Below are 26094 nucleotides of genomic sequence, written 5' to 3' on the forward strand. Positions count from 1 at the left end.
AAGCTTACATACAGTTACAATACCCCACCCTCTTGTTACGCTCTCTTATTCGACTCTTTACCTGTGCGCTTAAAGCTTACATACAGTTACAATACCCCACCCTCTTGTTACACTCTCTTATTAGACTCTTTACCTGTGTGCTTAAAGCTTACATACAGTTACAATACCCCACCCTCTTGTTACACTCTCTTATTCGACTCTTTACCTGTGCGCTTAAAGCTTACATACAGTTACAATACCCCACCATCTTGTTACGCTCTCTTATTCGACTCTTTACCTGTGCGCTTAAAGCTTACATACAGTTACAATACCCCACCCTCTTGTTACACTCTCTTATTCGACTCTTTACCTGTGTGCTTAAAGCTTACATACAGTTACAATACCCCACCCTCTTGTTATGCTCTCTTATTCGACTCTTTACCTGTGCGCTTAAAGCTTACATACAGTTACAATACCCCACCCTCTTGTTACGCTCTCTTATTCGACTCTTTACCTGTGCGCTTAAAGCTTACATACAGTTACAATACCCCACCCTCTTGTTACGCTCTCTTATTCGACTCTTTACCTGTGCGCTTAAAGCTTACATACAGTTACAATACCCCACCCTCTTGTTACACTCTCTTATTCGACTCTTTACCTGTGCGCTTAAAGCTTACATACAGTTACAATACCCCACCCTCTTGTTATGCTCTCTTATTCGACTCTTTACCTGTGCGCTTAAAGCTTACATACAGTTACAATACCCCACCCTCTTGTTATGCTCTCTTATTCGACTCTTTACCTGTGCGCTTAAAGCTTACATACAGTTACAATACCCCACCCTCTTGTTACACTCTCTTATTAGACTCTTTACCTGTGTGCTTAAAGCTTACATACAGTTACAATACCCCACCCTCTTGTTACGCTCTCTTATTCGACTCTTTACCTGTGCACTTAAAGCTTACATACAGTTACAATACCCCACCCTCTTGTTACACTCTCTTATTCGACTCTTTACCTGTGCACTTAAAGCTTACATACAGTTACAATACCCCACCCTCTTGTTACGCTCTCTTATTCGACTCTTTACCTGTGCACTTAAAGCTTACATACAGTTACAATACCCCACCCTCTTGTTACACTCTCTTATTCGACTCTTTACCTGTGCGCTTAAAGCTTACATACAGTTACAATACCCCACCCTCTTGTTACACTCTCTTATTCGACTCTTTACCTGTGTGCTTAAAGCTTACATACAGTTACAATACCCCACCCTCTTGTTATGCTCTCTTATTCGACTCTTTACCTGTGTGCTTAAAGCTTACATACAGTTACAATACCCCACCCTCTTGTTACACTCTCTTATTCGACTCTTTACCTGTGTGCTTAAAGCTTACATACAGTTACAATACCCCACCCTCTTGTTACACTCTCTTATTCGACTCTTTACCTGTGTGCTTAAAGCTTACATACAGTTACAATACCCCACCCTCTTGTTACACTCTCTTATTCGACTCTTTACCTGTGTGCTTAAAGCTTACATACAGTTACAATACCCCACCCTCTTGTTACACTCTCTTATTCGACTCTTTACCTGTGCACTTAAAGCTTACATACAGTTACAATACCCCACCCTCTTGTTACACTCTCTTATTCGACTCTTTACCTGTGTGCTTAAAGCTTACATACAGTTACAATACCCCACCCTCTTGTTACACTCTCTTATTCGACTCTTTACCTGTGCACTTAAAGCTTACATACAGTTACAATACCCCACCCTCTTGTTACACTCTCTTATTCGACTCTTTACCTGTGTGCTTAAAGCTTACATACAGTTACAATACCCCACCCTCTTGTTATGCTCTCTTATTCGACTCTTTACCTGTGCGCTTAAAGCTTACATACAGTTACAATACCCCACCCTCTTGTTACGCTCTCTTATTCGACTCTTTACCTGTGCGCTTAAAGCTTACATACAGTTACAATACCCCACCCTCTTGTTACACTCTCTTATTCGACTCTTTACCTGTGCGCTTAAAGCTTACATACAGTTACAATACCCCACCCTCTTGTTACACTCTCTTATTCGACTCTTTACCTGTGCGCTTAAAGCTTACATACAGTTACAATACCCCACCCTCTTGTTACGCTCTCTTATTCGACTCTTTACCTGTGCGTTTAAAGCTTACATACAGTTACAATACCCCACCCTCTTGTTACACTCTCTTATTAGACTCTTTACCTGTGTGCTTAAAGCTTACATACAGTTACAATACCCCACCCTCTTGTTACACTCTCTTATTCGACTCTTTACCTGTGCGCTTAAAGCTTACATACAGTTACAATACCCCACCCTCTTGTTACTCTCTCTTATTCGACTCTTTACCTGTGCGCTTAAAGCTTACATACAGTTACAATACCCCACCCTCTTGTTACACTCTCTTATTCGACTCTTTACCTGTGCGCTTAAAGCTTACATACAGTTACAATACCCCACCCTCTTGTTACACTCTCTTATTCGACTCTTTACCTGTGCGCTTAAAGCTTACATACAGTTACAATACCCCACCCTCTTGTTATGCTCTCTTATTCGACTCTTTACCTGTGCGCTTAAAGCTTACATACAGTTACAATACCCCACCCTCTTGTTACGCTCTCTTATTCGACTCTTTACCTGTGCGCTTAAAGCTTACATACAGTTACAATACCCCACCCTCTTGTTACGCTCTCTTATTCGACTCTTTACCTGTGCGCTTAAAGCTTACATACAGTTACAATACCCCACCCTCTTGTTACACTCTCTTATTCGACTCTTTACCTGTGCGCTTAAAGCTTACATACAGCTACAATACCCCACCCTCTTGTTATGCTCTCTTATTCGACTCTTTACCTGTGTGCTTAAAGCTTACATACAGTTACAATACCCCACCCTCTTGTTATGCTCTCTTATTCGACTCTTTACCTGTGCGCTTAAAGCTTACATACAGTTACAATACCCCACCCTCTTGTTACACTCTCTTATTAGACTCTTTACCTGTGCGCTTAAAGCTTACATACAGTTACAATACCCCACCCTCTTGTTACGCTCTCTTATTCGACTCTTTACCTGTGCGCTTAAAGCTTACATACAGTTACAATACCCCACCCTCTTGTTACACTCTCTTATTCGACTCTTTACCTGTGCGCTTAAAGCTTACATACAGTTACAATACCCCACCCTCTTGTTACACTCTCTTATTCGACTCTTTATCTGTGCGCTTAAAGCTTACATACAGTTACAATACCCCACCCTCTTGTTACACTCTCTTATTCGACTCTTTACCTGTGCGCTTAAAGCTTACATACAGTTACAATACCCCACCCTCTTGTTACACTCTCTTATTCGACTCTTTACCTGTGCGCTTAAAGCTTACATACAGTTACAATACCCCACCCTCTTGCTAACACACTCTCTCTCGAACTCCTCACTCAGCCATAATAATGTTACTAAATCTACGCATTACTCTGTGAAGAGATTTATTAAATCTACATACTTAGACTTCAACAAACAAAATTTGATAACACAATCCCAAGGGAAAAAATGGAACTCTCTGCATCAAAATCCACAGTTAATTCCCGATTTACCACGAAAATCGTCTGTAGCTGCATTTAGATTGGCAACAGGCCATGACTGTTTCGCCAAACACCTGCATAGAATTGGAATATATCAGTCCCCTAACTGCCCATTGTGCAACTCAAACCAAGAAATGGATTCGGAACACCTCAAAATCTGTGCTTCAGTGGCTAGTCATAATAATATCTTTGAAAAATATTGGAGTGCAAGAGGTCAAATGACTTTATTGTCAAACGCCTGGCATTAGAAAACAACAACATAATAAAATTCTGGAAATTTTTGCTGGTCAGTTTGTTGTACTTAGTGTATTGAAGTGTCTATGAGTGTGATTACGAGTGTTAAACGAAAAGTGCTTTCTGTGTCGGAAAAATTGAAAATCTTACGAAAGTACGATGAGAACAGTACTCTTAATCAGAAACAACTCTCTGATTCATTTGGAATCCCATCATCGACATTAAGAACGATAATAAAAAATCGCGATTCAATCACTGCAGCTGCGACGTCAGCAGGATGTAAGCTTAGGAAAGTGAAGGACTTGGAGAACACGCACATGGCAAACAACTATAAATTACTTTTTTTTCCGAAAGAATTAAGTACAGTGCATATTGTAAATGTCTTTGACGTACAGTACAGTAATTACATAATGGAGTAATACTGTATTACCTTTCATGAATCATGTACTTCAATAAAGAAAAATTTTGATACTGTACATAAGTCAAATTAATATACCCACCTAATACGTGGTCCCGGTTAATATGCGATTTACACGCTGTCCCTTGAACAGTGTCTTATCGGGGTTTTACTGTAATTATTTGTGTATTTTACTTACCATTTGTTTTATTTTTTTGGCACGAGTTGCATAATTCAAGGTATTGTAGGTGTCTTCGTAAGAACTGCTTGAGGGCGAGACATTTGCTATCATCACTGTCTGGCAGTTGCCTCCTAGACTGTCCTTCAGCAGCCTGGTCAGCTTGGAATCACGGTATGGTATATGCTTCAGGCCATCAGCCAAGCTCTTGATGCAGTTTCCTACACAGAAAGTTAAACATTAGCACAAGCAGATTATTTATGCCACCCTGCACCACTGTTGCCAACACATCGCGCTACAATCTCGCTAACTTTTCAACAAAAAGTAGCTAAATCTCTCCAAAGTTTGTTAAAAAATCCCCAGAAATGTCGCTAAAAATTAATAATAAATATCTCAAAATAAAAATAAGAAAAGCATACATATGCGGAGAAAAATATAATTTCTTCGTAGTCACCCTCTTCTGCGGAGTCTGGTTGTGTTGTTGATGGCTGTGATGTTGAGGCGAAAGATGTGGAAACAGCTGATTGTGAATACACTGCACTTGAGCCAATCATTGATGCTACACTTTCTGGCAAATTGTAAGTGTGGAAATTTTCACCTAAGCCTTTGACCACAATTTTTTTGTGAAATCTAACACTTTTGAAAGAGATGGATTCGGAACACCTCAAAATCTGTGCTTCAGTGGCTGGCCATGATAATATCATTGAAAAGTATTGGAATGCAAGAGGTCAAATGACTTTATTGTCAAACTTCTGGCATTAGAAAACAACAATAACAACACTTTTGAAATATAGCCTACCGATATATTAAAATATACTAAAACCAGCAAACACTACAGTCTCATTTGGTTCACACAAACTGTCTGCACAAAATTCCAAAACTCAATTGCCTCGGGTCGGTTCGGAGTGGAAAACCTCCGCGTTGCGGGAAAGAACCAAGATTACATTAGCTGCAACTCGCGACTAGTCAAGTGTCAATCAAAGTTGCCACCATTTATGGGTGTTGGAGCAGTAGCATTGAAAGAGAAACCTAACCTGTGAGAATCATTGAATCAGCATCTTTCATCACTGATTACAAATATAAGAGATCAAGGCTTTCACGTATGAATCATTAGACTACTCAGTTATGCACCCATGCCTCTTCTAATACTAAGAAGTGCATTACTTCAGTTGAATGTTTTAACTTAAAAGAAAGGAAAAAGTGGAAGAGTACAAAAATCAGCAGAAAAGTCGCTAATCGTATTTTACAAAATTTGTCACCGACACTGATTCAAAATTCCTTAGATTTAGCAACTTATTGCTAAATATGGCAACACTGACTTGTATTAGTAGAAGTGGAACGCACCCAGAGCCAAGAGGGACTTGTTGATGTTGGCACCCTCAGCAAAGCGCACCCCCTTGCAGCCAGTGGCAGAACCACGTTCAGATCCAGCCAGGTCGATCATGGACAACTTCATGAGCTTTATGTGTCGGTTCAGCCTGTTGGTCATTCGAATGTACAGCTGGAAGACTGAATGCGAGCGGGAGGACTCAGCATTCGCGTCTGTTGGATGCTGAGTTCGGTTCTTGTTGCCTCGAGCCATCAGCATGAACAACTCCTCGGCATCCTTTATGCGATGGACTGAAAGACCAGGGATCATCATGCCATTGCTCCCATCATCGCGGAGGTGGAGGGGGCCCGATGGTTGCAGCAAGTCTTGCACATTTTCGTTATAAACCTGTAAACAAATATCAATCAACCAAATCAATCTCTCTATCAGTCTCCATATTATTATTATTATTATTATTATTATTATTATTATTATTATTATTATTACTACTATTATTTACAGACCAATGAACATATTTTTAAACTTGAATGTAATAAAGTTGTGACACTTGGACTCTCATTTTAAGAGAGGAACAGAGAGTAAGGGTGTTTGAGAATAAGGTTCTTAGGAAAATATTTGGGGCTAAGAGGGATGAAGTTACAGGAGAATGGAGAAAGTTATACAACGCAGAACTGCACGCATTGTATTCTTCACCTGACATAATTAGGAACATTAAATCCAGACATTTGAGATGGGCAGGGCATGTAGCACATATGAGTGAATCCAAAAATGCATATAGTGTGTTAGTTGGGAGGCCAGAGGGAAAAAGACCTTTGGGAAGGCCAAGACGGAGATGGAAGGATAATATTAAAATGGATTTGAGGGAGGTGGCATATGATGGTAGAGACTGGATTAATCTTGCTCAGGATAGGGACCGATGGCAGGCTTATGTGAGGGCGGCAATGAACCTTCGGGTTCCTTAAAAGCCATTTGCAAGTAAGTAAGTATTATTATTATTATTATTATTTACAGACCAATGAACATATTTTTAAACTTGAATGTAATAAAGTTGTGAAACTTGGACTCTCATTTTAAGAGAGGAACAGAGAGTAAGGGTGTTTGAGAATAAGGTTCTTAGGAAAATATTTGGGGCTAAGAGGGATGAAGTTACAGGAGAATGGAGAAAGTTACACAACGCAGAACTGCACGCATTGTATTCTTCGCCTGACATAATTAGGAACATTAAATCCAGACATTTGAGATGGGCAGGGCATGTAGCACATATGAGTGAATCCAAAAATGCATATAGTGTGTTAGTTGGGAGGCCGGAGGGAAAAAGACCTTTGGGGAGGCCAAGACGTAGATGGAAGGATAATATTAAAATGGATTTGAGGGAGGTGGGATATGATGGTAGAGACTGGATTAATCTTGCACAGGATAGGGACCGATGGTGGGCTTATGGAGAGTGGCAATAAACCTCGGGTTCCTTAAAAGCCATAAGTAAGTAAGTAATGTAATAAAGTGTCCCCAGGAAGATTACAGGCCTGCCATTAGTGAAGAGGAAGCTGCTACTGTTCATCTCGCAAACATTCGACTAATTGACTTTAAACACAGGGACAAATTTCATTATTGAAAATTTGTACCAGTAATCTATATTTCGCATGTCTACACTGAGTGTTTGTACTTCATTTCTGTTGCCGTTTATATCAATTGGCACATTAAAAAGTTAGTGAGAGCAGAAGATAAAGGTTTTCTTCACTGCTAGTTCCTACACTAAACATACACAAAGAAACAACCTGTACTGTGCTGCGCCCCCTGACTTCTCAACACAAACCAACATTCCTTATTTAATTATTAATTAGTTTAATATATTGTAACAACTGCATTAAATTATACTGAATCTTGTCAAACATCTGTGTGGCTGTATTTTATATTCCCCTGTTACTTTATTTAATACTAGCCGTACCTGTGCGCTCCGCTGCACCCGTTAGAAATAAATATAAAGTAATTACATAATTAAAATAAGACATTTGATCCAGGGAACATTCGTGTTTGATAGAAGGATAAATTGTTTAATATGTTACTTAATTTAAATTGTATTTAAAATATTAAAATGCGATCATTCTGATCCAGAGACCACTCATTGGTGCAATGACAATTCCTTTAACATGTTTCTTAATTGTTATTACCAATTATTTTTGGAAAAGCGAGAAGCCCGAGAAAATTTCGAATTATCACGTCGCCAGGAAAGCTTCAGTAGTTAATAATTATACAAATCGGTTAATTTAGCTTCTGATATTACTTCATACAAACACAGAAACATTGTCTGTAGGCTATGTTTCATAGCTTTCGATTGTTGTGTCCAAGGCCCCTTAGAGACGAAGTCATTTGTTTTTTTTTTTCAATACACCGCCTTAGATGGCAGTTATTTTAATTTTAAAACTCATTTATCTCATTAAATATCAGTCCTATCAAAATTTTTCAGAGAATAAAACTTATCAGAAATCATTTTTAAAGAAACTTTTGTTATGTAACATATTTCACAAAAATCAATAATAAGCGAGATATTTCGATTTATTTAATTCAGGCCCCCTTATAACCCCCCTTTTAAATAACGTATTTTGAATTCCATATAGCCTATAATCTAAGTTACAACGAACTTAATTTATATTCCAATTTTCATCGAAATCGGTTCAGCCATTATCGCGTGAAAAGGTAACAGACAGACAGACATACATACAAACAAAAATTTCAAAAAAGCTATTTTCGGTTTCAGGGTGGTTAATTATATATGTTAGGACCAATTATTTTTGGAAAATCGAAAATTACCAGAAAAATTTCGGCTACAGATTTATTATTAGTATAGATTTTATTTTCTTGTGTATACCACTTGGATGGATGAAGGTATTTTTAATTTTTTAATCCATGGTGCTACAGTCCTTGAAGGGCCCCAGATCGACCAGCTGGCTGCTGGCCTCACATTCACATTCCAAAGCAGAGGTGGACGATCATCCAACCAGAATGAAGGTCTCGTGTGGTTAGCATGATAATCTCCCCCAGCTGTTATAACTGGCTTTCAGAACTGCATTTCGCTACCTATCATAGCTCTCCAAGTGCATAACGATGCTGGGTGGGCACTGGTCCCATACAATGGCTGAAATTTAATGAGAGAATTTCTTCCCCCCATGAGGAGTCGAACCAGCACGCATTCCATAATGCGAGACCTAGACAGGATGCCTTAGACCACGAAGCCACAGCGCAGAATGGATGAAAGTATAAGAGGTTATAACTACTGCTCAGTCATGACGGATTCATGGCAAGGGAAAGAAATGCCTTCGAATCCTCAACTTCTGTGACTTGCCACTTTAAAGCTTCTAGATAGGCATGCACTTCTACAGCATACTAGGACTTATGAATCCAAATATCTTGGAGTTATTTTCGATAGTAAGTTAACATGGAGCAACCATTTGAAATACATTTCTGAAAAAGCTCGTAAAAGATTCTCCCTTCCAAAAACACTAGCAGGAAAGAAATGGGGATGCTCTAGGAATACTTTGAACACTACATACAAAATGTTTATACAGCCAGTGCTGACATACTGCGGAGAAATTTTAATTACTTTACCTATCATAAACGACATAGAATATGTTCAAAACCAAGCTCTCAGACTCATTACTGGTGGAATCAAAACAACTCCAATAGATTCTATGAGATTCCTCACTAATATTAACAGCATCAAAATGACAATAGAAGAAAAAGCACTGATTCAATATGAAAAACTTATCAGATTACCAGGAAACAATTGGCATTCATACAGTCCTCTCTGTAGATTGAAACTCAAAAAAGTTTCATATCCATTGTTCAAGAATTAAAACAGTAAATCAATATCCCGAATTTAAAAGAAAACTTACAAATTAAACCAAACCCTTTAACTATATTAAATATAGAGTATAATCTAAATTTAACAGAAGAAATATCGAAATCAGAAGTAAACACTGGAATACTGAAACAATTGTCTTTAGAGACAATTAATATTAGGCATCCTCCACAAAACTGGCTTCATTTATACACCGACGGATCCTTGATCTCCAGAGAACAAGGTGCCGGTGCAGGTGTTATGTGCTGTCTCTTCTCACTTTATAGATCTCTTGGATATGGAACAACAAGTTTTGATGATGAAATCATTGCAATAAGTGAAAGTCTCAGGAATCTTCTATGCCACATCAATAAATTTAGGAATGCAGTTATATTGTCAGACTCCAAAGCAGCTATTCTATCAATAGTCTCTAAACACACACCTTCATCTCAAACAGCAGAAATAACCAAAATGTTCTCTCAATTAATATCACTCAATAAAAGAATTGTATTCCAATGGATACCATCCCATTGTGGAATCCTGGGAAATGAGAATGCGGATGCTTTAGCAAAGAAGGGCAGCACTGCTACTTACAGACCTGTTACTAAATCTATGTATTACTCTGTGAAAAGATTTATTAAATCTACATACAGTGGAACCTCGTTAATCTGGACCAATTGGGGCTGAGAATTGTCCGGATTAGCAAAAGTCCGGATTAACAGAAATAAGAGAAAAAATTATATTTCCTGACTAAGAACAAATAATTGTATACATTAATAACATAATAAAGAACAGTACCTGTGTAATTATTAAAAGTTATCCATTATACTGTTGTTACTTTGGTTTAAAAAAACTGTCAATTTTCTTTTGAGGTTTCTCGCACATTTCTTTCACTACAAGTTCACGCAGGTGCCTCATGTGACAGTAGTAGGCAGATATTTGTTTATTGTCACTTCGTTGAATGAAATTAATCACTGAATTCAAATGTTCTTTCACCTCACTTAATTTCATTTTTGGCAGTTCCATATCTGGATCCTCATCTTCAGATTCATAGTCTCGATCGTCGTTTACGCTATCCACTATTTCGTCTTCATTCATTATGTGGTAGCCGGGATCACCTTCATCATTGTCTAACCAGTCCTCAATCTCTTCTACTGTGACGGATTTCTCACCACCCCTTACGAGTGCTTCATGATAGTCCTTTAATTCAATGACTTTGCTCTCGAGTTCAACACTGTTGTCACACAAAATTTTATTCCATGCATTGGCCAAAGTAGAAGGTGCTATATCTTTCACTGCAGCCGCAAAATTGAAAATCATAGACCTGAAGTTGTATGACTTGATATTTTGCAGTGTTTTTTCTGCTCTTCTGTCTTCGCCATCTGTAGATTCTTCAACTTCAAAGACTTCAGACAGAAATCTCTTTCTATACAACCTCTTTGCAGTATAGATGACGCCTTGGTCCATTGGTTGCATTAGCGATGTTGTATTGGGAGGTAAGAATAGACATCTGATTTTACCGTCTGCACTACAAAGCTTTTTTTCATCGGGATGAGCAGGTGCATTATCCAATAAGATTATGGCTTTCACTTCAGTATTTGACTTCTCCATTTGATGTCTTCTTATTTCTGGCACAGCGTAGTTATGGAACCAATCAGATGTGATATTTGCTGTGAACCAAGCATTTTTAGAATGGTAGTAATGGACAGGCAAATTAGACATAATGTTTTTAATAGCCCTTGGCTGTTTACTCTTGCCTACAATGACAGTCTTTAGGATATGGCTTCCATCGGCGTTAGCACACAACAATGCAGAGACACGTTCTTTACTGATCTTGCGACCAGGTGTATTTCTTATGGATTTTGATGCTTGTGTATTAGCAGGCAGAGCGCGCCAACACAGGCCTGTTTCGTCGGCATTATGCACCTGATTTAAACGTAACCCTTCTTCCTTCATGATAGAATGCAGTTTTTTCTTGAATGGCTCTACAGCACTTGCATCTGCACTTAGACTCTCCCCACACATTTTTCTGTTCACTATGTTGTGGCGTTTGCGAAATCTAAACAGCCAGCCGGCACTAGCCGTAAACCCATTTACACCAAGTTGTTTTGCCAGGCGTTCGGCTGCAGCTTGAATTTCTACTCCTCTCACTGCTATTCCACTTGCACGAAATTGTTCGTACCACTTGTACACTGCATCGTCCAATTTTTGGTCCGCTGGCGCCCGCATTCGCTTAACTCGACAAGTTTCTTTATCCACATTACACTTCAAAGCAAATGACAACAGTTCACTTTTTTTCTTTCGTATATCGGAAACTGTTTGTTTAGCAATTCCGTACTCTGCACAAACACTGGCAACAGTGGCACCATTTTCAAGATTTTCAATGATCTTTAATTTCTCATGCAAAGATATAGCTTTATGTTTTCGCTTTCCGGACGAAGCAGCTGGTTTACTGAATGACATTGTCCACCTTGAATTGATTCACCAATTTAAATTAACACTGTATAGAGGAGAGAATACTGTACCGGTACTGTACTACTGTAGTGTTAAACTGAGTCGAAGTCTTACAGGGTTTGCAATAGCACAAGGGTGGAGGGTGAAAGTTGCATTCCAGGCGGATGAGGGTGGCAGTGATGGTCAAGGACAAGGTCATTGGATACATTTACAACTCTGGAAATACGAATATAGTATGCCGAAACTTAAGCTGCGCCATGCGAGAATATTTTCATTTATTTTCCACTTTTTTTCAACAAATATAATTTTTTAAGAATACTTGTCCGGATTAAGCGATATCCGGTTTAACGAGGTCCGGATTAACGAGGTTTTACTGTACTTAGACTACAACAAACAAAATTTGATAACACAATCCCAAGGGAAAAAATGGAACTCTCTGCATCATAATCCACAGTTAATTCCCGATTTACCACGAGAATCGTCTGTAGCTGTATTTAGATTGGCAACAGGCCATGATTGTTTGGCATATATCAGTCCCCTAACTGTCCATTGTGCAACTCAAACCAAGAAATGGATTCGGAACACCTCAAAATCTGTGCTTCAGTGGCTGGTCATGATAATATCTTTGAAAAATATTGGAGTGCAAGAGGTCAAATGACTTTATTGTCAAACGCCTGGCATTAGAAAACAACAACATTTCTACAGCATAACCTCTGCAGATTATTAAACATTTATACTACTGTGACTCCATTCCTATTGCCTTACCTATAAAAACAGGATGTACTACATGAAGGTGAGGTTAGAAACTGGATAGGAGAGGCTTTTACTACAGAAGTATAGCTATCCCTTAAGTAATGGATCACAGGATACCCAAACAGTTTCTACACTCTTAATCTAAAGGAAAGAATTTTCGAATGATCAAATAAGCAAGTCATGAGACTGCATGTATGATTTATACTTTTCTTCTTTGCCTACAAAACACGCATATTATGTACGACTTAACTACTTACCTCCAAATGAGAAACACCCAATTCAAATTCCTTCTCGTTGAAAAGGTCTTCCATCTGCCTGTACAACTCCACAATCGTCAAATATGTGATTCCAGGCGTCTCCTTGCTGCCAAGCATCGTGAATGTCTTTCCAGCACCAGTAGCTCCATATGCAAACACTAGATAAGATTCAGTTAAGCTTATTTAAGAGTGAGCACCGTGTCCGAATATTCTGTGTGAATATGGAAAACTGTGAGGGGATGACTGGAAGATGCTTTAAGGATATCACTAAGCAAATGTTGATACTGAAAAGGATGTAACTGAAGATTGTGATAGGATTATTGGAGCATTATTGTCTTAGAAAACATAACCGGATGAGATATTATAGGCTTTGTGACCTAAACGAGAGACCCTTCATGTAAATGTTATGTTTTATTTAACGACTCTCGTAACTGCAGAGGATATATCAGCGTCGCCAGATGTGCTGGAATTTTGTCCCACAGGAGTTCTTTTACATGCCAGTAAATCTATTGACAGAAGCCTGTCGCATTTAAGCACACTTAAATGCCATCAGCCTGGCCCGGGATCGAACCTGCAACCTTGGGCATAGAAGGCTAGCCCTGTTATGTAATCCACATATTCATAAACTGTTTGTTATCATCACAGCTGAGACAGATAATATAACCAAGAGGAACTACCTATGACATGAGTTGGTTTCTGAAACCAATGAAGATTTCAGGGTTGTTTATTTAACTTTGCACTTTGGTGTTACATTTTTTTTATCATCCCCCAATCATGAGTTTTTTTCTGTTTTTTCACGAGCAGTACTTGTTTCAGAAATGTCCTGCACTGAACTACTCAGGTTCTCACTAATTAATCTAGGTCTAAATATACTTACAACACTACTAAAACAACCTATCTTCATGATATCAAATAGCCTACTGGACTTGCTACAACATACATTCTAAGTACCTAGTGAGTCAGCCAGGGCTGGATCGGCGTCAGCAGAAAGTTGCATGCATAGTATACCTGGTAAGGTTTATCTTGTCTCAGTAGCAATAAAATCAAGTCCCTTCAATTGAGGGTGGAGATTATAGGAGGGCTGTAAATTTTCAGGATTCCTTTCAAAACCTTGTTATTGTACAGACTACCGGAACTCAATCTCTTGAAAGACAAGCTCAGTGACGGAACTACACAGTACGAAGAGATATTTTGTTAATGTATCAACTAGTCCCTTCCGCCACTGGATGGATGGACAGCATTGCTCCACTCCCCCATCGTCATAACAATACAGACGAGGTAAGATATCTCCTTTCTCTCTCTTTTCACAGTGAGACAAGATACATCACACAGACTTTAACTGCTGTGCCATCGCAGTGCTCAGACCTATTGCTCGTGTACATTTAGTGTTTAGTTACTTAAACACGTTCACACAGTGAGGGTACAGCTGTATACCGTACCTTTAGAGTTCAATAGTGTGTCCCTTGTGAAATATGGCCCTGAACAACGAGTGTTTATTTACGACAACTTTGTAACATACAAATTTTAGAAAACAGTTGTAACAAACTTCCGTCAGTCATTCACTGATTCGTCAGAGCCTTCTAAAGCAATGATTTACAATTTAGTGAAGAAATTCCGTACAACTGGATCAGTATATTGGAAAGAAACGAACATGTGTGAAGCATGTTCTCACTGAGGAAACGTTAGATGAAATTGGCCACCGACTACAGAGAAGTCCTACGACATCATCCCGTCATGTAGCTCAGCAGGTAGAGGTGTCACAGTCTTCAGTGATAAGAAGTACGAAACAATTTAAATTAAAACCTTACAAAATGTGTGTAGTTCAGAGGTTAACGGAACCCGATTATCAAAGCAGACAGGTTTTGCATGTCAGTGCATGAACATGGGATCGATCAGAAATTGGAATGCAGGAGGATTTTGTGCTGTTTGTTGACATGTAGAGTCTTCTTGTATGGAATGATAATCATATTTTACATACACTTCCTCCTGCACACAAAAATGGACAGTGCGCCAAGATTCAGGAGCCAATCTATAACAATTTATATCTCTACATCACAAAGTACACTCAACACAACCTACAACACATATATAAAGCCTATCTTAACGTACTGTGGTGAAGCACAAATAACCTCATCAACCACAAATAAACAGATATTAGAACGAACTCAAAACCAAGCTTTACATCTCATCACTGGTGCAATCAAAACTACTCCAATTGAAGCCATGCAAATAATCACATCTAATAAACCAGTTGTAACAGACCTTGAAACACAAGCCCTTTTAACCTATGAAAAATTAAGAAGGCTTCCAAATTGGGATAAATGGAGTAGATACAAAGATTCTAAATTTATATTGAGGACCCAAAATGGTTACATACAAGAGGTAGAAAAGCAACAAAGTCTAGAAATACCAAGTGAAAAGGAAAACTTGATGTCTCGATATAATCCACTTAATAACTTCAAAGTAGACTGCTGCCTTGATCTTGATGAAGTCTTCAACAAAAAAGATATAAGTCCAGAAGTAGCAAAAGCCATTGCCCTACAAACAATTAATAGAAAATATTCACAAACGGACTGGTTGTACATTTACACTGATGGATCTCTCATGGATCAGAATGAAGGAGATGGAGCAGGACCTACGGTACTCGTCAATACTTTTCTCTTTATAAAAATGTTGGCAAGTACACAACAAATTTTGATGGCGAAGTTGAAGCCATTTATACATCACTTCAAAATGTATTTGTTTGGCTAAACCAGTGCAAAAACAGTCATCCTGTCTGACTCCAAAGTTGCAATCCAGTCCATCAGCTAAACTACATCCCCTAAAATGGAAAAAGTAAAAGAAATTCATTGCATGGTAAAACAAATTCAAATGCTAAATAAAAAAGTGGTCTTCCAATGGATCCCGGCCCACTGTGGACTGAACGGTAATGAGAAAGCAGATATGTTAGCAAAGAAAGGAACTAAAATCAACTTAAAAACAAATTTCAAGTTCCCATATGAATCAATAAAACGAGTCATAAAAAGAATAAGTTACAGCGAACAGGCAAAACATCAAAATTCAAAATGGAAAGAATCAATCAAAGATCCCAAACTAATTCTTGATCTACCTCGAAAATCTGCCGTGGCCATGTTTAGATTGATTACTGGTCATGATTGCCTCAGTAAACACCTCCATCGTATTGGAGTACTGAATTCACCTAAATGCTTACTGTGCACCAGAGAAGAGGACATGGAGATGGAGCACCTGGCTAATTGTGAAACTCTTACGACATTTGTGGACCTTCCATCAAAATATTGGGAAGCAAGAAGGATGATGACTTCATTGTTAAATCCAGATCATTAGATACACACACACACACACATCACAAATGGATTCCACATTGTCAGAGAAGCACAAACTAAAAACATCTAAACACACACGGTAGCATATGTAATCAATCAAACTAATCACATTAATATGTTAATTTCCTACGTTATCAATTTAAAATTTACTAATAATTATCTTACACGAGACAGAAATGCTTCAGATTTACCTGAGCAGTTGTAGCCGTCCAGAAGACATGCAACTATATCCTTCGTAGAGCCCTCAAACACAGAATTGTTCGAGGCACCACAATCAAACACACGATCAAATGAAAACTCCAGCTCCTTGCGTTGCTTCTTTCCAATGTCTCTGAAGTTCTGCTTGGTACCATGGAAGAAGAAAGACTCTTCATTTTCTTTAGGGTCAAATATTATAGTGTTGTCATCTAGGTATTTTATGACAGATCTGAAATTAAAATAAACATCTGCAGTCACAAGACGTTACTTTGGAGAGAGTGGGAATGTTTGATACACATGGATAAAAAATTAATATTGTGGCCTTAAATATGCTTCCTGTGGCTTTCTTTACACAACTTAGTTACACGGAGCTTATTGATAACATAAACAAAACACACAATTTAAAAACTTTTTTGAACACACAAAAAAAAAACAATCCATTTTTATCTGTATGCAAAGTGTATCAATTCTCCCTATCATGGGGATATGTGATACACTCCTAGAGGATGTATGATATAGTTATTTTATATTCAAAATTCACAAAATTTAAACGAGATTTTGGTTTACAATGCTAATAATCCATTTTGAAAAGGTATTTTAAAGTTGTTGTTGTTGTTTTCTAATGCCAGGCGTTTGACAAAGTCATTTGACCTCTTGCACTCCAATATTTTTCAAAGATATTGTCATGGTCAGCACAGATTTTGAAGTGTTCCGAATCCATTTCTTGGTTTGAGTTGCACAATGGGCAGTTAGGGGACTGATATATTCCAATTCTATGCAGGTGTTTGGCCAAACAATCATGGCCTGTTGCCAATCTAAATGCAGCTACAGACGATTTGCATGGTAAATCGGGAATTAACTCTGGGTTATGATGCAAGAGTTCCATTTTTTCCCTTGAGGTTTGTGTTATCAAATTTTGTTTGTTGAAGTCTAAGTATGTAGATTTAATAAATCTTTTCACAGAGTAATATGTAGATTTAGTAACAGGTCTGTAAGTAGCAATGCTGCCCTTCTTTGCTGAAGCATCCGCATTCTCGTTTCCCAGGATTCCACAATGGGATGGTATCCATTGGAATACAATTCTTTTATTGAGTGATATTAATTGAGAGAGCATTTTAGTTATTTCTGCTCTTTGAGATGAAGGTGTGTGTTTAGAGACTATTGATAGAATAGCTGCTTTGGAGTCTGACAATATAACTGCATTCTTAAATTTATTGATGTGAAATAGAAGATTCCTGAGACTTTCACTTATTGCAACGATTTCTCCATCAAAACTTGTTGTTCCATATCCAAGAGATCTATAAAGTGAGAAGAGACAGCACGTAACATCTGCACCGGCACCTTGTTCTCTGGAGATCAAGGATCCGTCGGTGTATAAATGAAGCCAGTTTTGTGGAGGGTACCTAATTGTCTCTAAAGATAATTGTTTCATGATTTCAGTGCTTACTTCTGATTTCAGTATTTCTTCTGTTAAATTTAGATTATATTATTTTAAAGTTGTACAATGGATTATCAATAACATTTTTGCTAAAGCTATTCACAATACCTTTTAACATCTTACATTTATTCCACAGACAGTCCTTCAAAACTTTCATTAAAATAAAAACAAATTCAACATTCATTTTATCTATAAATGTAGGTTTTGAAAGTATACAGTATATCAATTTGAGAACTGTCAATCACAGAAATATCATCTTTTGTGGCCATTTAAATGTCGTGCAAATTTCATAGTCTATTCTTCTACAGGTCCTGACTCTATACAATGCATCCAACAAATCTACTAATCGTTCTTTTACCTTTGCATGAAACTGCGATCCAATCACTTACTTTCACCTTCTCTTTAAATGGTTCTTCAGTTTATTCCACATCATCATCACTCCTATCAGACCTCATTGACGCAACATCCTCCCCTGAACTTGTGTCATATTTTTTAGAAAATTTCAGCCAGTGACCCAACAAATTCCTTTTTCTCTTCCTGATCAGTTTCAGCGTCATTCTTTCTTAGCCCACCTTTTCTAGCACAGCTTAATTTCTTATTTTGTCTGTCCATTTCACATGCTCCAGCCTTCCTCCATATCCACATTTCAAGTGATTCTAGTTGCTTCTTTTCACTTCGTCGTAATGTCCATGTTTCTGCCACACACAATGCTACATTCCACACAAAGAACTTCACTAGTATCTTCCTTAGTTCTTTTTCTAGAAGTCCGTAGAAATGTAGAACTACGTTTTTAGGTGAAGGCAGTTCTATTCAAAATTGGTGAAAGAAATGTTTTGAATGTTCACAACTGTTCAGTCTCATGGGTATGGTAGCCTCGTTTAATTATTAGGCAGTGACATTCCTTTTAAGATTTGTAGGTCTTTATTGCATGCAGCGATAATAAAATGAAAATGCGACGTTGTCACGTCTTGTTTGTTGCTGTTATATATTAATAGAACATGGAACAAGACACACTGCTAAAATTTGCAACTCTGGTTTATATATACACTCCGCGTGAAGTATTGGAGCGGCCTTCAAAAGACTTGACAACAATGGACAGTGCGACATAATTAAAATTATTGAAACTACAAAGCTTCCGTCCATACACTCTGTGTGGAATATTGGAGCAGCCTTCAAAAGACTTGACGACAATGGACAGCGCGACATAATTAAACTTATTAAAACTACAAAGCTTCCGTCCTCTTTGACACGGCTAGCCTACTAATTGAACGTGGCTACTTTACCAATAGAACTTGGTGGCCATCTTGCCCCAACTAGTGTTGTACAGGATCTGGATTCACTCTTTCCGTCAATGCAGATGGCTGTGGTGACACATCTCGCTGTTCTTCAGCCACAGAGTCCACAGAGCTCATATTGTATGCGTACATTCTTAAGCAGTCCCTTGTACTCCACAGTAGTGGCCTTGGGCTTGTTTGATTTGTCATGGAATGCGCTTTTCTCTTGTTTTGCTCGTTTCCACTTAAGCATTCTCTCAACATTTGAATTTTGAGAAATTGAAACTTCACAAATTTTCAGAAGTATTTTTTGAAAGTTGAAGGTTCAATTTACTCTGGACCACGATCTTGTCGTGCTCGATCAATTGACACCTCAAATGTCCAGATCGGTTCATATTTCATGGAGTTATGCGTATAAAATGGCTCCCAGAGCGCAGTTTTCGAGGCATGTTTTGCCCTATTTGTTTCACAGGACTTGAAAGTCTGACCTGTTTCGAGAAGACATTTATAAATTATTCTAATGGACATCGTTACAGACTGGTCAGCAACTTACTGTATCTCATACAAACACAGTACCTATTACATCAGATTTCTGATATTGCCATTCTCGACAAGACCACAATAGCCTACACAGATTTATAAATGAAAGACGCAGAGAATCTTGTTTTTTCTTGAAGGGGGACCCAAAAGCTAGCACCTCAGCCTGAGGTTTATTGTGCAACCTCCTTATATTGTGGGATGATTGTTGAAGTCCTTAGGACCACATAATGGCAAAAACTACTGCAAAGAGATGGACTTGTCGATACCTAGAAACTGGGGGGGGGGGGGGGGTGTTGAAAGACGCTATGGATCTGGGCGTCTGAGAGTTTCAACGGTAAGAGAGGACACGGCATTGCTCTGAATTCGTGAATGTAATCCTTTTATGTCTGCAAGTCAATTACGAACTACCTCTCGATTCCCTGGAGGCCATAAGACAGTTGGCAATCGCCTTAAGGCTGCGGGTATTAGGAACTATAGGGCTGCTAGTAATCAAACTCTTACAGAGGAGCAAGCCATAGATCACCTGGCATATGCTAACAGTCTAGATGAGGTCGATTGGGGAAGAGTCATCTTCACCGACGAATCCCAGATCTCGACTAGTTATGCAGGACCTGTTCGTGTCTATCGCAAGGCTGGCCGATGGCACAGTCGTGCTTATGTGGTTCCAAACCCAAAGCAGGAGCGCATTAGCGTCAAGTTCTGGGGGTGGATGTCTCGAGACTGAGCAGGAATGCTACAGCGGATAGATGGGACTCTGCGCACGAATCAGTATATTCATATTTTGCAGCACGTGTTTTACCCTTCTGCCCTTGAACGTTATCCAGATGGACCATTATTGTTCCTGCAGGATAATTACGCAGTACACAAACCGAGGGGTGTTCAGAGATGGTTGTTGGAGAGGCCAGAGATCGAAGAGATTGCTCTGCCTCCCCTTTCACCTGATATGAACGTTATCGAAACTGTGTGGGCCAGACTAAAAGGAAGGACGCGCAAACTGATTGCAGACTGACCACCTCGGAATCGTGACGAGCTCTGGGAACATGTTCTTGATGCCTGGGAGGACATTGCTCAGGATCTTGACTATTTTCGGAGACTCGTCGATTCCATACCTAGGCGAGCAGAAGCTGTCAGAGAAGCTGAAGGCTATTGGACAAAATATTAGCTCAATAGCCTATTTTATTTCATTATTTTCTGTAAAATTTATTTTTAATAATTTTTTTGTTTTGTTAGAAGAAGACCAGATGCATCTTCCAAATAAATCTTTATTTTTTTTAGGCCAAATAATAATCCACATTTTGTTTTACTAAAATGAAATTAGGTCCATAAGCTGTGACAATGAATATTACTGTCGTATACTTAAAAAAAAAAAATTGCCTGCCACGGGAATCGAACCTGCGACCGTTTGCACGACAGCGACGCGCCCCAAGCACCTGAGCCATTCAATGAAGACGAAAACAGTAACCAGCTGCGTGGCTGTTGTTCAACTGCACAGATGGTTTCGGGTCCAAGGAATATGCACCAACACTCTGGAGTGACCAAAGCTCTGAAATCAGCTACAAGGGTCGGTCCGGTTTTCTCTGCCACTACTGTACATTTGTGGACACATTAAGACTGTCTTCTCTCACATCACTGTCCTTCAATCCCAAGTTATTCTTTCCCAGAAACCTCAAGCAGGCTATAAAGGAATCACTTTCATCCTTTCCTTTCAGTATAAACACTGCTATGATTTGCATTTCCGTCTCTCTCTCTCTCTCTCTCAATTTATGACAGCTCAAATATAGTAAAAATAATAATAGTAAAAAAAGAATAAAGATAAAATATTTAACGAAATAATATGTACAGGAAAGACTATACTAACAATATTAACGTTTTTGTAAATGGTAAAAGATTTCTTGTAGCTAGTTTTATTTTCTTATTTGTTATTAAAATAGAAAGAAATGATGGCCTAAATTCGGCCCATCTTCGATATCTCCCCACATCACACATGACGTCTGATTTTCTTTTCGTTACGAGTTAAATGAAGGGATAGCTAAGTGAATGAGGCCGAGGTACGTGACAAGGTTAGTGGATTAGTTGAGCGGATATCTAAGTGAGATCAAGCCGAAGAACGTGAAAAGGTTTCGAGCTCCCGTGTGTAGAATGGGGAGATATCGAAGTTTCACCTCAATTTCTTTTTGAAAATCTAAGTTAAATAGCTAGTAGAGGGATGCAGAAAATCTGATCCAAAAACATGCAGCATGCAAAAGCAATGAACTGTCATATTACTTACCGACAGTTGTTCTGTAGTTCCTTTTCACTCTGTGGTCGTATCCTGACAACAACCCGCATGCTACATGCTGTAACATTGTCACCATTTTTTCCCGGTTGGGGCTTAATCGCAACTTTTCTCACTCCCGATAATCTCTTATGCCTATGTGGGGAAAATGCCCTTTCCAAAGTACGCCTGTTTAGTACCATGTTGCATTAGTTTCCTGGAACAAAACAAGAAGGTATTAAAACAAGAAAGTGCACATGCGGGTTTATTGGCTTATTGGTGATGGACTTTACGATTGCCGAAACATGTTTTAACTAACACGAGTTTAAGCTCTCCTACTATTTTTTAAGACTATTACAATTCACTAGAATATCTACGTACAAAGATTACACACAGCCAAGAAGCCTATACCAAATTAATTTCGATTATTTCGCTCACATCAGTTTAAACACAAAGTACATTGTAAACCACGGCCACATTTTAAAATGTTCAGTATAAAAAATGTTTTATAAATCTAAACACGATATTCCATTTGAAGAATACCCTTACTTCGGTAACCTTCATATATCGAGTCCACTCAAATACTGCAAGTTTTTCTGTAATTAGATTACACTTTCGTACAGCTCAACTCTCAATTTCTTGTGCCGGTTAGAATTTAAATACAGTTCTCTATATATCCGCTATGAGGCGTCATAATTGTGCTTCGTGACATCATTGCAGAGAGATTGTAAAAAGAGAGACGAATATCAAGGTATCTTGAATGTGATCATGCATAGTTTAGTGGACTGTGCCGGTACTATTTCGCATTGACTGTAATGAGGCCATATAGCAGCGATCGTAGTGGTTAGCAACTATCTATGGATGCATATTTAGCACATATTGAGCTTTGTGACTGTGGTTATACAGAGATGAAGGCTGTTCAAAGACGTCCGGCTCACAATAACTACATCTTTGAGCTCACATTAAACTGCGCATGCGCGGTAGTAATAAATTAAATTATTTTATTTTTTCTCATGAATTCTACAAAGATGGAATTCTGAAATTTTTTAATCTTTGATTACACTCTTTTAACTTCGCAAAATTGTGATTGAACATCTCATATACCAGTTTTTTTAAGCTGGGACATGACCAGAGGCCGAGCTTGGAATTACAACGAAATGTTGGCAATACTGATGGGCAAAGTTGTTCTTTTCTCGGAACAGTTCCGACTGTTCCGGTCCCGAAAAATACTATGTTCCAAACAACAGTTCCGAAATAACAGTTACAACTTTCCAAGTCATAGACAAATCCAAGTAGAGATGAATCGTAATCGTTCATTGATGTGAGCCATTTCTTTGACTCTCGCTCCTTTTGAGGAGTCGTTCAAAAGAGTAGGCCTACCCGTCCTCTTTCCCAAGCAGTTCCCACATAGCGTTGGAGCATTTATCACACGCTCTTGAAATACGTTATCGGCATGATATAGCTTTTATTTTATTTTATTGGGTTATTTTACGACGCTGTATCAACACCTAGGTTATTTAGCGTCTGAATGAAATGAAGGTGATAATGCCAGTGAAATGAGTTCGAAAGTTACCCAGCGTTTGCCTGTATTGGGTTGAGGGGAAAACCCCGGAAAAAACCTCAACCTTGCCCCGACCGGGATTCGAACCCAGGCCACCTGGTTCCGCGGCCAGACGCGCTGACCGTTACTCCACAGGTGTGGACCTGACATAGTTCACATGCTTCTCAATAGATGACATTCCAACGCACATTTGAATCGGTTTTGGAAACTTGCCGTGTATGCGGGCAGAAGCTTCATGTTTAGTACATATACTGGGTGTTCATTTCAAAGTGTGTCATGACGTCACTGTTGTTGGGTCACCGATTTGAAGCGAGTTTCAGCTGATATGTTACAGAAGTTGCCTATTATTTAAGGCGTTCTTCAATCTGAACTTGAGAACGTGTACGGTATAACTTGAACATCGTAGCAACAGATGGCGGTCTGTACGGTCTGTGTGCTACCATAACCTCTTTCGAACTGTGTTTTGCGCCGGCAAGTCGTACGCAGGGTATTTGTTATCATCGGTTGCGTACGGTACATTCCACAACACAAATCAAATGCTCCGTGTCCATGTTGACCGTCGAAGTTAATGTCAACAAATACGTAAGTAATCGTCTTAACCCTCTCCCCATATCCCGACAGTACGTATTTCCAAACAGTTCACATTCCTGCCACTACCGGCGTTATTGTACGTATCGGTACGTACTCTTCAGAATGAACGCCGTACTTGCTAGGCAACTTCTCTGCCTCTTAGGTTATACACCTGAGCTGCGGAAGTGTAGGAAGATTGAATTCTCTAGGCTCATCAACTAGCCACATGACGGCATACAGCGAGCCAAGACACATTTTGAACTGAACACCCAGTAGAGCTGTTGAATACAAGGTCAGAATGCACTTTTCAACAATGTGGCCTCCACGAACTCCAGTTTTCAATCCGGCCGACTTTTGGTTGTGGAGTGACCTTATAGAATGAGTTTTCCTGACACATCCAACAACCCTACTGTAACTGAAAGATGCCATCTCGCAAGAAATTACCAATATTCCAAGACATTATCTGCAAAATGCTGTGCATGGTGTCACAGACAAAATACTGTACATTGCCCAACACTATGAAGTTTTTGTTTTTTTCCCTATCTCAAATATTATAATATTTATAGCGGTTTAATGTTTGAACTGACTTTTGAAAAAACACACGCGCGCACACACACGAGTTTGCCAATAATGAACAAAAGGACGACTACGAGATCTGCTATGTTAGCTTGCAGCCCAGATCACATATAATATGATCTAGGCTTGCAGTTGACGTTAGTTGGCTGACGTTAAAACATTCATTGAAAACTGACGCGAAGGTAATAAAATAATACAAGAATCTATAGACAATGAAATACAAAACATTAATGCTGACATTGTGTGCACAACAAATAGCGCCAAGAGAGCTATTTAGCACTCACCACGTGGGAACTGTAACTTTGGCACTAGTATTTGCGATACCGGTAATTTTCAATAAAGCTAATCGTACTTGTCGCCATTTCCAGTTTAAAATGCTTGCCATCACCAAACGAAACAACTTTCATTTTATTCAAAACCACCTACAGTAGAATAATCAGGTGCTCACTACATAATGCTGTTGAAAGAAATACGCACAAGCTACCCACCAGCACCAGAAATGGGTAGCTTTCAATTGCTGCATGCATTCTCACTTTAATGGAAAAAGCATGCACAATTGAATGTGTTTCGTTCACTCTTGCATGCATTGCTTGAATCAGTAAAAGGTGAAAGAAAAGTTTAACCATGTAGAAGCACCTTAAAAAAAACTACTGTTTAAATGTTGTCCTTTGCTTACATACAGTCAACTCTGGATATAATGAACTCAGTTATAATGAACATTCGGCTATAGTGAACCTAAATTGTTGGTCCCGATTCGCACACATTGAAAACTACATTAATATTTCCGTTTATAGTGAACCCTTGCTTTGGTTATAGTGAACCTTGTATCCTAACAAATTCTTATTTGAAGTTATACCTTCTTGTATAAAATTGAAAGACTGTGTTGAGAACAACATTCTAAGTTTCTTACTCATTTAGTCAAAGGACAAAGGTAGGATTAGTGATTCCTAGACAATGAGCTGTACTGTAAATTCAGGTAATGCTCACTCCACCGTCGAAGGGTTGACATTCTGTTCTCAGGCACTCTACTCTACTGTTATTTCTAATCTTCCACCATCAAAGGGTTGCCTTTTGCTCTCAGAAACATTTCCATTATGAATGATAGCATTGAAACAACGGAAAATGAAATTGCCTTCTTGTATTAAAAGGGGACGGACATTATGTCCAGAGCATAAATGAAGGTAAGATTTCGATGGCTTTCAAACTCCATCAACCTGTCCCAGTTTTCATTAAGTGACCCGGGAAATTCCAAGGCTGAGTACGCAGTCACACCATAACGGTATTTGTCATTCTACCTGATCTTTTCAACA

The 26094-nt window shown here is 38.8% G+C and overlaps 1 protein-coding gene across 3 annotated transcripts in view; it reads right to left on the bottom strand.

Moving 5' to 3' along the window:
• Window positions 1–22776, bottom strand: part of LOC138706628 (kinesin-like protein KIF18A) — a 53035-nt gene extending 30259 nt beyond the window's left edge. For 2 of the 3 annotated variants that reach the window (XM_069836158.1, XM_069836160.1), the window contains exons 1-6: window positions 22627–22776; window positions 22093–22294; window positions 16565–16800; window positions 13030–13187; window positions 5745–6117; window positions 4422–4621 (exon numbers count right to left, since the gene is read on the bottom strand). In XM_069836158.1, the coding sequence (XP_069692259.1) occupies window positions 4422–4621; window positions 5745–6117; window positions 13030–13187; window positions 16565–16800; window positions 22093–22280 (1155 nt within the window). In that variant the 5' untranslated portion in view covers window positions 22281–22294; window positions 22627–22776. Of the gene's footprint in view, window positions 1–4421; window positions 4622–5744; window positions 6118–13029; window positions 13188–16564; window positions 16801–22092; window positions 22295–22458; window positions 22582–22626 lie in introns of those variants that run through there. The other variant, XM_069836159.1, reaches the window with a different exon arrangement.
• Window positions 22777–26094: the final 3318 nt, after the last annotated feature.

Source organism: Periplaneta americana, chromosome 9, assembly GCF_040183065.1.
Source record: "Periplaneta americana isolate PAMFEO1 chromosome 9, P.americana_PAMFEO1_priV1, whole genome shotgun sequence".
In the NCBI taxonomy this organism is placed as follows: domain Eukaryota; kingdom Metazoa; phylum Arthropoda; class Insecta; order Blattodea; family Blattidae; genus Periplaneta; species Periplaneta americana.